The sequence below is a fragment of the Austrofundulus limnaeus genome, unplaced genomic scaffold (assembly GCF_001266775.1).
Source record: "Austrofundulus limnaeus strain Quisiro unplaced genomic scaffold, Austrofundulus_limnaeus-1.0 Scaffold1926, whole genome shotgun sequence".
NCBI classification, from domain to species: Eukaryota; Metazoa; Chordata; class Actinopteri; order Cyprinodontiformes; family Rivulidae; genus Austrofundulus; species Austrofundulus limnaeus.
Window position 1 is genome coordinate 10492 of NW_013954328.1, and position 12048 is coordinate 22539.

General features: G+C 38.2%; 1 protein-coding gene across 1 annotated transcript in view; it reads right to left on the reverse strand.

Moving 5' to 3' along the window:
• Positions 1-12048, reverse strand: part of cables2b (Cdk5 and Abl enzyme substrate 2b) — a 28734-nt gene that overhangs the window by 7888 nt on the left and 8798 nt on the right. The window contains exons 4-6 of the mRNA XM_014033990.1: positions 11461-11569; positions 11192-11360; positions 5295-5392 (exon numbers count right to left, since the gene is read on the reverse strand). Coding sequence (XP_013889444.1) covers positions 5295-5392; positions 11192-11360; positions 11461-11569 — 376 coding nt within the window. The remainder of the gene's footprint in view (positions 1-5294; positions 5393-11191; positions 11361-11460; positions 11570-12048) is intronic.

Here is a 12048-nt window from a genome sequence, read left to right on the forward strand (position 1 = left end):
TATTAATTTAATGATTATATGCTGGCCATCTGCCTACAAAACCACTTGTCCTTAGAGAGGAGGTATTTACTGTAGTTCAACTTGATTTAAAAAACAAAATGAATAATTTAATTGAATCATAGTTTTACCACATGAAAGACTTCATTGTAATATGTAATAAAATGAACAGACAGTGAGTTTTGAACAATATTTACTATTAATTTATGGTTGCACAAAATGTGTCCCACATTTTTGTCACCACTGTCAGATATTTATAAAAAACAATAAAATCAGGCAACTACAAGGTCAACTACATTCTTTAGGACCCCATTTTCAAATCTTCAGCTCTACTGCATGCTTCAAGATCACTAAAGCTCCTTTAAGTGTACTATTATCTCTTAAATTTGTTCACATTTTTGGACACTGCCACTGTCACAACCATAATATGTCACCACCGTCTCTTTTGTATAAAAAACTAAATATGATTATGACACAAATCTATACCTTTTAAGAAGAGGGATGAAGAAGCTAGCAATAGAGGGGAAACAAGATGGCTAATGTGAACAGTTAATCCATAGCATGTGAAAGAGTAGATTTCTGTCACCACTGTCAGATTTTTGGTCTGACGGTGGTGACATACAGTCTGACGGTGGTGACTAAACCCCCCAAATGCTCTCAAATGGAGGCTAGAATATCATTTTTGATCACAATAAAAACCATACATGACCTGTAATGTTACTGATAAACTGTACAGTTGAATAAGGTGTGCCTGCTCTCTCTTTTATTTCACTATTATGCCACATGTTCATTTGGATTACGTCACTGAGGATGCACATAGGGCATCTACTACTTACATAACACATAGTATATCCATTGCAAGTCTATGCAACTTTAAAGACTAAAGTAAAATGAAAATGGCATGGCTACATTTAACCAAATTTAACTTTCTTTGTAATTCCACCAATTTTATAATCATTTTTATGTTCTTTAGGAAGCTATGGTTAGGCAGCAGCTATCTGTGGAGGAGAGAAGGAGAAAAAATAGAGAATACCAAAGCAAGAGGAGAACAGAAATACAAAGTCAGCTAGAGCTAAAGGAGGAATACCTTGGAACAGAAAGGCAAAGATGGAAGAAGAGGATGGAGGAAGGGAAGCTGAAACCTATCAGTGACTTGAATGAGAGGGAAAAGCGAAGTCAGAGAAAATCTTGGAAGTGTAGACAACAAGTGTCAAGAGAACCTAAGAAAAAGGACTCAGATCATTCAGAAACTCCCCCAGACAGTCCAGTGGATCAGGCCATACATGAGCAAGTAGGCAGGCTATAGAAGGAGAAAGGGAAAGAAAGAAAACAAGAGCAAGGTACTCTAGAGAAATGAAAGCTATGAGAAATAAACTTCAAGAAGTAAAAAAAGATAGAAACAAAATGAAAAAGTGTTGGATACGAGAACTAGCTAGGAGTAAAAAAACACAAGAATCACCAAGAAAAAAAAAAAAAAACAGAGCAACTACTGCTGGGAAGTAAACTAAAAAATCCCTCCATAAAGAAAATGCTGCTGTTTCACAACACACTTATTCATGAGCTGAAACAAAAGCAGGTCTACACACAAGAACTTGACACTGTCAGGCAAGATTCTGAAAAAATATTGTCTAATTCAACAGACAAGACAACCTTCTTACATTAAAACAATTACTCAGAAAGTTCAGGATTTCTACCATAATGCATCACGAATGACAACTGACTAACAGGACACAGTCACACGCAAGAAAATAAAGCATCAGAGAATGATTTTGACTGACACAATATTGAACCTTTACAAGGAGTTCACCAAAATGGAACCAAGTGCAAAGCTCAGCTATTCATCCTTCTGTGCCTTACGTCCCTTCTATATCACAGCACCAAGACTGTCGGATCGTAAGACATGCCAATGTCAGTACCACGAAAACGCTAAGCTGATGCTTGAAGTCTTAAAACAAAATGGTGTTGTCAAATCTAGCAAACTGGAGGATAGTTTTAAACTTTTCTGCTGTTCACAGACAAGCGAGGCATGTCTTCAGCGCTCCTGCACCCGGTGTCTATGCAAACATACTCTTACCACACCACAACAAGATCAGATCAATGTTGAATGGCATCAATGGGAACGAGTTCAGGATCAAACAGATGGGCTCCACTTCAAAACAAGACTTGTTTTGTACAGTGGTACACTGGGAGAGCTTATCCAATGATATGAAGACAAACTGAAGACAGAAACAATACATGTGTGTTCAGTTCAGAACCAGATCAGAGAGTACAGGAACATGATCGAGAAGTGCAATGATAGCACAGTAATTGTGCATGTGGATTTTTCTGAGGCATGGAAATGTAAGTATAGTTCTGAGGTACAGTCATGCCACTTTGGTCAGAATCTTCCACAGCTCAACTTGCACACAGGCATGTACTATACAAAACAACAGAAGACAGGCTTTTACACAGTATCAGAATCCAGCAAGCAATACAAGAACAAGAAAAACCTCTCTCTTCTCTGCAATGTCCCTCAAACTCTAGGTTTCAAAAGAACAACCTGGAACTTCTTCCCCACCTCACATGGGAAGGGAGCCCCAGATGGCATTGGAGGAACTGTGAAAAGGACTGCAGACAGCATTATACTGCGGGGGAATGACATTGTAGATGGGACTATCTTCCATGAGATGGTTGGCAGAAGCCTCTGCAGTACTAAGCTCTACATCATCACTGAAGCAGACATGCAGCCATATGATGCACTCCTTTCTCAACCACTAAAACCTGTACCTGGTCACACCGACATACCAAAATGACTCTGAGATCTATTATAGATCACTGTCCTGCTTTTGTAGTGAGCCACAGATGTGTGAGTGTTTCAGCCCAACAATATTTCAGTTTACTTCCAACACACTCAGGGTACAGGTTGAGGATGATGGTCCTATACCAGTGCAAAAGAGGAAAAGTCCTTTGGCAATGTTGATGGAAGAAATGGAAAAGGAGGAAAGTGAACAAGAGCCAATGGAGGAAGAGCTACCGATCAAATGTGGTCCTGCTGGGACTGTGACAGATTTGTCTGCTGATGTAGTTCATTGTGGAGATTGGCTTGCCATCATTTCTGACCAGAACTGGTGGTTAGCAAAGGCTTTCACCGTGGATGTTAATCACCAATATTTGGAAGTGGAGTTTTTCCATCCTCATGGGCCCAACATACAATTCTATCCAAAAAGAGGTGGAAAGGTGCTTCATACCATTTGACCACATTCTGGTCAAACTTGTGGAACCATCATCGCCAGGCCGTGCAAGCAAGATGAGGGAGAAATACAACCTGTCTGCTGAAGTCATGGACTTCATAGAAGAGAAACATATACACCATATACTTCCTAATGAAGTTAAATGACTTGTGGAAAAATGGTAAACAGTCAGGAGTTCAAATATAGATTGTTTTGACGTGTTTTGAGGTAGAATGCTTTCTGTATTTTGAAACGTTTAAGTTTATGCAAAAGAGACTGAGACAAAGGTGTTCATTTATCTGTTCTTCATGTACAGATTTGTTCCTTACATTCCTTAAAAACTGTTCATGACAGTGCTCAGGATTTGTTATTTTTTATATCAAATACTTAAATAAAGTTGTTAAGCAAGACACAGTTGACTTGAGTGGATAAATTTATGAATTTCATATTTTTATGAGGCTACCATCTCCACCGTCAGATTAGTGTCACCACCGTCAGTTCTAAAGTCACCACCGTCAGAGGGAGTTTTATTTGAATTAAATAAATGTGTCAACAATATGTTTCTTCAGTGCTGTTAAGTTATTAAAGTAATAGTTTGTATTGACAGACAAATACGTTTGTCAAATAAAAAAACATTATTTTCTTTATGTAGGCCTAAATTAAACATTGCATAATGTTAGATCTTTTAATTGCGTCCATGTGAAACAGTATAAAAATGAACAAAGGTGAATAATAAATATTTTACAGTGTATACATGTACTAAGAAAACCAGATATTGATTTTAAAAAGCTATATACAAATTAAACCATGTAAATAAGACATTATTTGCTTTTTATTGTGTCTGACGGTGTTGACAAATCAAAGTAATGACTGGGAAAATGTCTATTTTATGAAAAAAAAAATTTTTTTGGGGAGGTTGCACCAGTACATCGCTTAATAGCTAAGACCTTGTTGTACAATGATTTACTTTCAGATTTGGTAATTTCACAAACTTTTTTTTCCCAAAAATAAAACCTGTTTTTGCCAAAGTTTCAAGAATCAGTGAGTTGATAATTTTCATTTGTCTGCTTGTTTGTTTTCTTTGTGTCTCCCTCTTTTCTACTACGTAGCACAGAGAGGAGTGATCTCTGGTGTCAGGTGTTTGCTAGGTGCATGGTCTCCTGTGAACAGGCTTTCAGCCGGAGGAGCGTCTTCAGTTTTCTGACACCTTCATCCAGCTGCAGACGCCTTGGTTTTGCAGGGAGTTTTTATTTTATTTTATTTTATGTACATTACTTAAATTTCATAAACTTGGGTAGTGACGTTTACAGCTTCAGCGGCCGTTGTTATTTGTTGTGGTCCAGGTCAGTTCCTAACGTTTCTTTTACATACGTACATTTCGTACAAAACTCTAACTACACATTCAATGCAAGTGTATTTGCAGTTTTGGCATTGTTGTTCACATTTTATATCTGATTTTTTTGTAAAATTTTGTAATTTGTAATTTTTTTGGAGTATATTTATTTTATTATTTTTTTCTTCTATATTTCTGGATAGACCGGGACCTTGGGTATGAAATTTCATTCCACCACATGTATATGTGTTGCGAATGACAATAAAAACTTCCTTGATTCCTTGACTCATAAACTTCTGTAAGTGGTATTTAAAATTGTCTCTAAGCAATATTATCATTTATCGCGATAATTTCTGAGACAATTTATTGTCCAGCAAAGTTTGTTATCTTGACAGGCCTAGAGCTCAACAACTGGCCATTAACACTGCTGTGCAGTTTACTTACTGTCAGAAAGATCAGGGATCTTAACTAAAAACAAAGAATTCAGCTGATTAAACTGAATCCTTAACACAGATATTGTTTTATGTGACATGACCTTCTTCTGAATGAATTCAACAACACAAGACAGAGCTGAGATAAAACAGACCATGTTCCCCCAGACTCACAGAGCTCCACTGTCTCAGAGCTGTGATGGAGTCAAACAGCCTGCAGACCTGTGGTTGGATTCTGTCGACTCACAACTGCTATCAATAAACCACAAACACACAAAAAAAACACCAGGAGAGTCTGAAGTCAGCAGCTCCAGCTTTTCTTACCATGTAGGAGGCGAAGATGAGAACTCGTTTATGTTTCCCACAAGGCCACTGGGGGTCACTGAGGAGGTTGGGGTCGTAGTCCATCACATCATCTACACCTGAAGCACAGACAGCAACAGAATTAAAGATGAATCGACACTGTGCTGAAAGTTTAAACAGTAACACGTCTTTGTTATACAGATGTTTACAGACACTCATCATCAGCATGAAGCTCAAATGACTTTGGTTTTTTTTACAATATGGGTCAGAATTATACATACAAATCTAAATTTAATCATACTTTTCACCTAAATCTGTTAAGTGGTAGTGGAGGTTCTAAAATATCTTTTGCTTTGACAAAAACGAAGCCTATTAATTAATTAWTTTATTTATTTATTTATTTATTTATTTATTTATTTCTAGGACTAATTAATTAATTAACCTGTTAGTGATCATGACTGACTGCAGCTAACAGCTTTTCTTTGACAGCATAGAAAGATTTGTTAGATAGCACTTACAGTATATGTATATTATATAGTGTATGTATAGTAACAACTACAGGCATAGTACTAGGAACTCGGTCAAAACCAATTTTCTTTCTACAGCACATTTAAAAAAATCATAACTGATAGAATAAATACAAACATAAAAACAAACAAGTACCATAAACAACAAACTGAACACAAGACATCTAGTACACTATTGTTCTATTTATCTATTAAAAACTCATTTGACAGAATAGAACTTGAAAAATCGTCAGACTTAAAAGCTTAAAGGGGACCTATTATGCAAAATTCACTTTTAAAGGTTTTTTTTACTCAACTTTGGGTATGCACTTCGTAAAAAAACAGTCCTAGGACCAAAAAATGCACCCAGGGGCATATTTACTGTAAGTAAATGTATTTTTAATATATATTAACGACAAGTTTTATACTTCCTACATTTTGTGATGTCACAAGCCGTACGACAACCCACCGGAACCTGCGTTCAGCCCCTTACCTAGCAAACCCCGGGTGAGACTCCACCTCCTCAGTATAAAAAGCCGTCACGGTRTTGTTGTGTAATGTGCAGCTCATTTCACAACATGCCTCCAATAGGTCAATGGGTAGAGTGTTGGACCACAGAGTGGAAGACCACAGTTCGAGACTGGCATGGACAATATTTAATTATTTATGTTCGTTTTGAACACATTTTCTCATGTAGCTCTATTGTTTAGCTTATTAAAGCCTTGTTAAAGCCTATTTGTTTGAGTTTCTGAGGTATTTTGACCRCTGCTGCTCCCTGCTCTGGTAACAGCATGCAGAGTGAGCGCAGAGTGAGCGCAGAGCAGAGGAGGGAGAAAAAAAAAGAAGCTGCGACCGCCTCTGCCTCTGGGTCTCTCATATGGTTGTACAACGGAGCTTCTGCTATTATTAGCCATGCTAACGTAAACACTGGCTTTGGAGGGCGGAGTTAATGTCAACAGATTCTTGGAGGGCGTTACCAACAGAGCTCATTAACATAAAGAGCTCTTCTGAAAGGAAGTCAGAGCAGGCAGAACTAGAAAATGGGAAATTTTATTATCTGAGAATTATTTTGTGCATTACATACCATAAACATTTCTAGGACTCATAATTGGTCTCCTTTATGGACTTAAAACCTTTAAAGAAGAAAGTTGACAGTTTGACTGTTGTTTGTTTATACTGTATGTCTTATTGTCCAACTAGTGTCATTATTAAACAACTGCTAGCTAAAGGATGACATCATGAGAAGATTAAACATAAAACCTGACATTTGTGTGCACGTTGAAACACACATGTGCTGCCTTCTTTGTCCACACACAGCTGTGCCGGGTTTAGGTTTAGGATCACGTGTTACGACAGACTCCTGTCTCTGTGTGTGTTTACAGATACAGGACRTAAAAACAGACCCTCACGTGCTGAAAATATATCGTGGCAGATGTTTCAGCACAGCTGTTTCTAGTCTTAATCCTTCCGTCCTGTCTTTGTTTTCACTTCACTTCCATCTTTCTTTCTGCTGTTGTTCCCTTCCTGTTCCTCTGACTTCAGTTCCTGGATTCATCCTGTCTTTTATCTCAGTTAACGGAAACTAAACAGCTTCGCAGCCAAAGTCACTCAGATCACAAGAGGTTCTGATCCATTCTGACTGAAAGATGCTTTAATTTATGACAGTTATTTATAAAATTCAATTCAGTTTGTTGTGTTCATGTCTTATCCAGCAGTTTAACATTTGTTGCCTCAGAAAGTTGTGTGTGTTGTGATGTGTGGTGGTGTGTTGTGTTAACGCATGGTTTATTTATTTAATTTTTCTTTTTTTTCTTTCTGCTCTCAGGGGAGTAAGACACTTCTTCCTTCTCTCCTGCCCTTCCTTATTTTTCCCTGCTTTGCTGCATGGAGCCTTCTCTACATTTTTCATCCAAAACTAGAAATCATGGATTTTTTTTATGGATTTAGTTAGCTGGTCTCTTAATAAAATTTTTGGAACAAAGTTTTTTCTTCTTCCATGGGAGGACATGTCAAAGGTGAGACCTCTGTTCTTCTCTGTTCTGGATATACGTCTGGATTCTGATCACTGGATTCTACAGATTGGCTTGGTGGTCTCCTGGTGTTCTACAAAATAGCGTCGGTGGCCGTTCATCTCCTGGCTGACTGACCAATTCGATGGGTGGCCGTATTCTATCAGAACTCGGGCATTTTGCCTTGAGCGAAGCTGGACTCGGTCAGTTCTGTTGAAGGTCGTGGGCCGGCTGTGGTCCCTGGAATTTGCTGGACAGATGGAATTGATCTTGGAGGATCTGATAGATTCGGCTCGGCGGAATTTATCCAAACCAATCGCCTGATTGGAATCGCCACCTTGAGATGTACCAGCAGGAACTCTAAAGCAGATGGAAAATTGTTGTCGTCTGCTTGTCTCTTTTGTTCCCAAAACAACTGATTACAGAATCTGGATCTCCCTGGCAATGGCCTTGATCTGTTGACTAAATTCTTCCTGGCTGGATGTGTCAACAAAGGCTCTGCCCCTTAACTTCCTCCCCTCCTCTCACCCGTCTAACCTTTTTTTCCAGAGCTGGCTGAAAGCTGCACAGAAATGAACAGTTTCCATCAATATTTCTGAACTATAGCTGTGCTGGTTTTGGGGACTGGATTCTTGGGGGCCCCTTAAACTCACTTACTCCTCTGGCTAATAAACTTGCTCTATGCAGAGTTTTTTCATAAACACCATAGTTTGTCAAAGTGTTGATATAATATGATGTTTTTGCTTTTTTCCTCATCTTCCCTTCCCTTGTGTGTTTTTCAGTTTTTCTTTGTTTCTAAGTTGGCGCCACGGCAGGCTGTCTGTTACTGCAACTCCACTGTTTTGATCTGCTGTAATGTTCAAATTTCCCCACTGTGGGATCAATAAAGTTGTATCTTTTCTTATCTTATCTTATCTTATCTTATTTTCTAGTTTTATTATTCCTAGAGGCTGGAGGAAGTGGGACATTTAAGTATTACTGTCTGTCATCATTTTGTTTTGATGATTCTGATTATTGCTTGTGCTGAACCTAAAAAGTGAATTATAATTTAGCCTGTGTGTGAACTTGTTTATCTGTTAGCATAATATCTAATGAACTACTGGATAGATATGAATTTAACACTTTGTAAATAGTTATAGGATTATAGGTTATAGGATCCTTTTAAGATTACCACCACAGCTAATTAACATTAGCAAGATAAGCATGGCTATAGCTCAGTCAGTTTTACAGATACATGTTCAGCTGGTGTTACAGCCTGACAGCCTCTATCACTGCAAGTGCCATCCAGCAGGTCCTTCAGTTGCCACCACAAYAGATACCAATGATCTTCAGGTCACAGCTCCTGGAAGCCCCACCTACAAACGAGGCCCTGAAGATGTTCCTTTACTACTTCTTTGGGTAGAGCGACAGAATTGCATGAAACCCTCTCCAAGACACCTTTCAGAGACTCCAAAAATGCTGGGTAATCTGAACTGTTGCTTGATGGATCAACGCAAACAAGAGTCAGAACCTTTCCTCCTGTGACTCAAGGTCACAGAGGGACAGTTCTCTCACCAGTTAGGACTCCAACACTTACGGCCTCTACATACTCCCTCCAGAGTGCCGAAATCGGCTCTTGTTGCAACTGAATGACGAAAATTACATTATTTGGTTCGGAGTGCCGACAAGACCTCTGCTTCTTGACACAAGGCCTTGGCCAAACTGTTTCTCACCGAGCTCTGTGTGTAGCATTGTGCGATTTGTCTGAAGTTTGTAGGCGTGTTTGTTTATGCTGAAAACACTCAGATGCTGCATTTTGCTCCAATTACTCGCTTCCTGAATGCGACCATTGCACCCAGAAGCAGACCTTTATAATGATGGTCAAACGACCAAAAACTTTTTTGCATGGAGGAGTCTATCTGCAGCAAAGTGTGGAGCTTTAACTGGGACAGATTTGTGGACAAATAAACGAGCATCAGAGTTTTTTTCAGAGTGTAGACTCCAGCAGGAAGGAACCCCATGCAGTGACGTATGCCACAGCGGAATGTATGTTTCACAAATCACACACTTGGTTTTAAACATTCTGCGATCAATGTAGAATAATCTAGTCCAGGTTTGAATTCTATGTGTTTTAGTTATTAAACTAGAGTGGATTAAAGAAGCTCAAGGCAGTGAAAAGAGGTGGAATCACCCTTTAGCCATTCCTGAAAACTTCTGCATTTTTTTCTCATAAATTTACAAGTTTTTTTCTTGTAAATTTCTGACTTTACCATGTCAGAAAATATCTAGTTTAAATGTTGCAAATTTCTGCCTTTAATTATGGAAATTTCTGAGTTTTTTTCTCGCAAATTTGCGACTTTTCAAAATAAGAGAATTGCCTGTTTTTTCTCGAAAATTTCTGAAATTAATCTCAGAAATTCTGAGTTTTTCCTCAGAGATTTGCTCCTCCTTTTATTTTTCATCGGCAAAGTGGCCCTAATACGCCGTCGTACTGGGAATGCCTCCTGCTCTGGGCTTTTAAATGTACATTGCCCTGAGACAACGTATGTTGTGACTTGGCGCTATATAAATAAACTGAATTGAATTGTTTATTCACAGCTTTCAGGTTTAAAAACTTTATTTTTGGCTAATCTGATCTGATCTGATCTGATCTGATCTGATCTGATCTGATCTGATCCATAGATTATTATCTGTCCACAGAACAGTACTGATTAATGGCAGTAAACAAATATTTCATGTGTATTTGTTTCATGTAAACATGATGAGACCGCGGCATAAATAAAATGTCTTTGTAGGTCTTTCCTAGCCATTTTTGTGAGCAAATCTGCCAGTAACTGATGACAGATACAATAGATGTAGAATCTTAATACCACATTATTGCAGTTTGACTGTTTCAAAATTGAAATAGTTTTTCTTTACAATGTTGTACTGATGCAAGTGCTGAATCAGAAATGAAAACTGGATTTAGCAAAGTAGGCAGAGCAGTTTAAGGTCAAAATAATTCACAGGTTCACAGTGAAAACTGCCCATTTAACTAAGTCTTACAATCTTATATCCTGTCCAAAAGTTATTTTTTTATCTTATTTTAAGACTGATATACTATTAGCAAAAGCAGAATGTGTCAGATTATTAATCTTGTTAGCATGGACATTTTTTCTTATTTCAAATAGTCTTACCAAGTRCAATTGTCTAACTGCACTGTACGATTATTTCACTTAATCTGTGAGGATTCAGACTATAATCTAGCATTAATAATATTACGCTTATTTTTAGATGACTAATTTTTTTTACAGAGTTTTTACTTTACTTGTACTTTTTTATACATTTCTGTTTTTTCCAGGTTTGACGTTTCTAATCCGTCCAGCAGACTGTTTATCTGGTTTTGGTTGTGTGTGTGAGTTTGTCTGACTGTGCTTTTTCTTACCCAGGTCCAGTCCCACGGTGCTGTTCAGTTGACTGGAATGATAAGTTCTGCCCAGCATGCTGTGTGTGCTCCTGGACATGGGAATCTGTAATGTCAACTCACTGGTTGAACATGGTTTTTGCCTCACCAGGGCATTGGTGGGGTACAGGAACTGAGCGTATGACACAGACTGAAAAAGACCAGTGGAAGGAGGAGATAAACCAACAGAATCTGAACATTAAAAGAAGAACATGGGAACACTGTGAGTGTGACTTAGTTGGGACAACTACCCTGCCATAACAGTCCAGCTGGAAGCCCTCCAGGCCTGGCAGCATCTCTAGGGTGGTGGAGATGTTTCCTGAGGAGTGTCTCCTCCGGGAGTGGTTTAATGTGGGCTCACTGAACAAACAAAAAACAAAAATATACTGTATACCAGTGGTTCCCAAACTTTTAATCTTCTGACCCACAAAATATCCATGGCAAAAGCTTGTGACCCCAAATATTACTGGTCTGAGTACACAAGCTTCGTTAACAACCTTAAAAACATAGGCTTTTTGACAATCTAAACAGCTTGTACACAAATATAAATACTTATTTATACTTTTGTGTGTTTTTGTAATAGTTATAGGGAAAATATTACATCAGCAATTATTTTATTACCCTTTAAATTGATTTCTGGAGATTATCCAAGGTGCTTCATGACCCATAATTGGGTCCCAAGCCCAACTTTGGAAACGAAAGTGCAGTGGTTCCCAAACTTTTCAGCTTTTGACCCACAAACTCAGAGACCTGTGTTCCCAACTATTTTTGGAGGATAAACATTTTTATCAGGTCAACTAAACATGGGCATAGTAACAATATTTTAAACTACATTTATC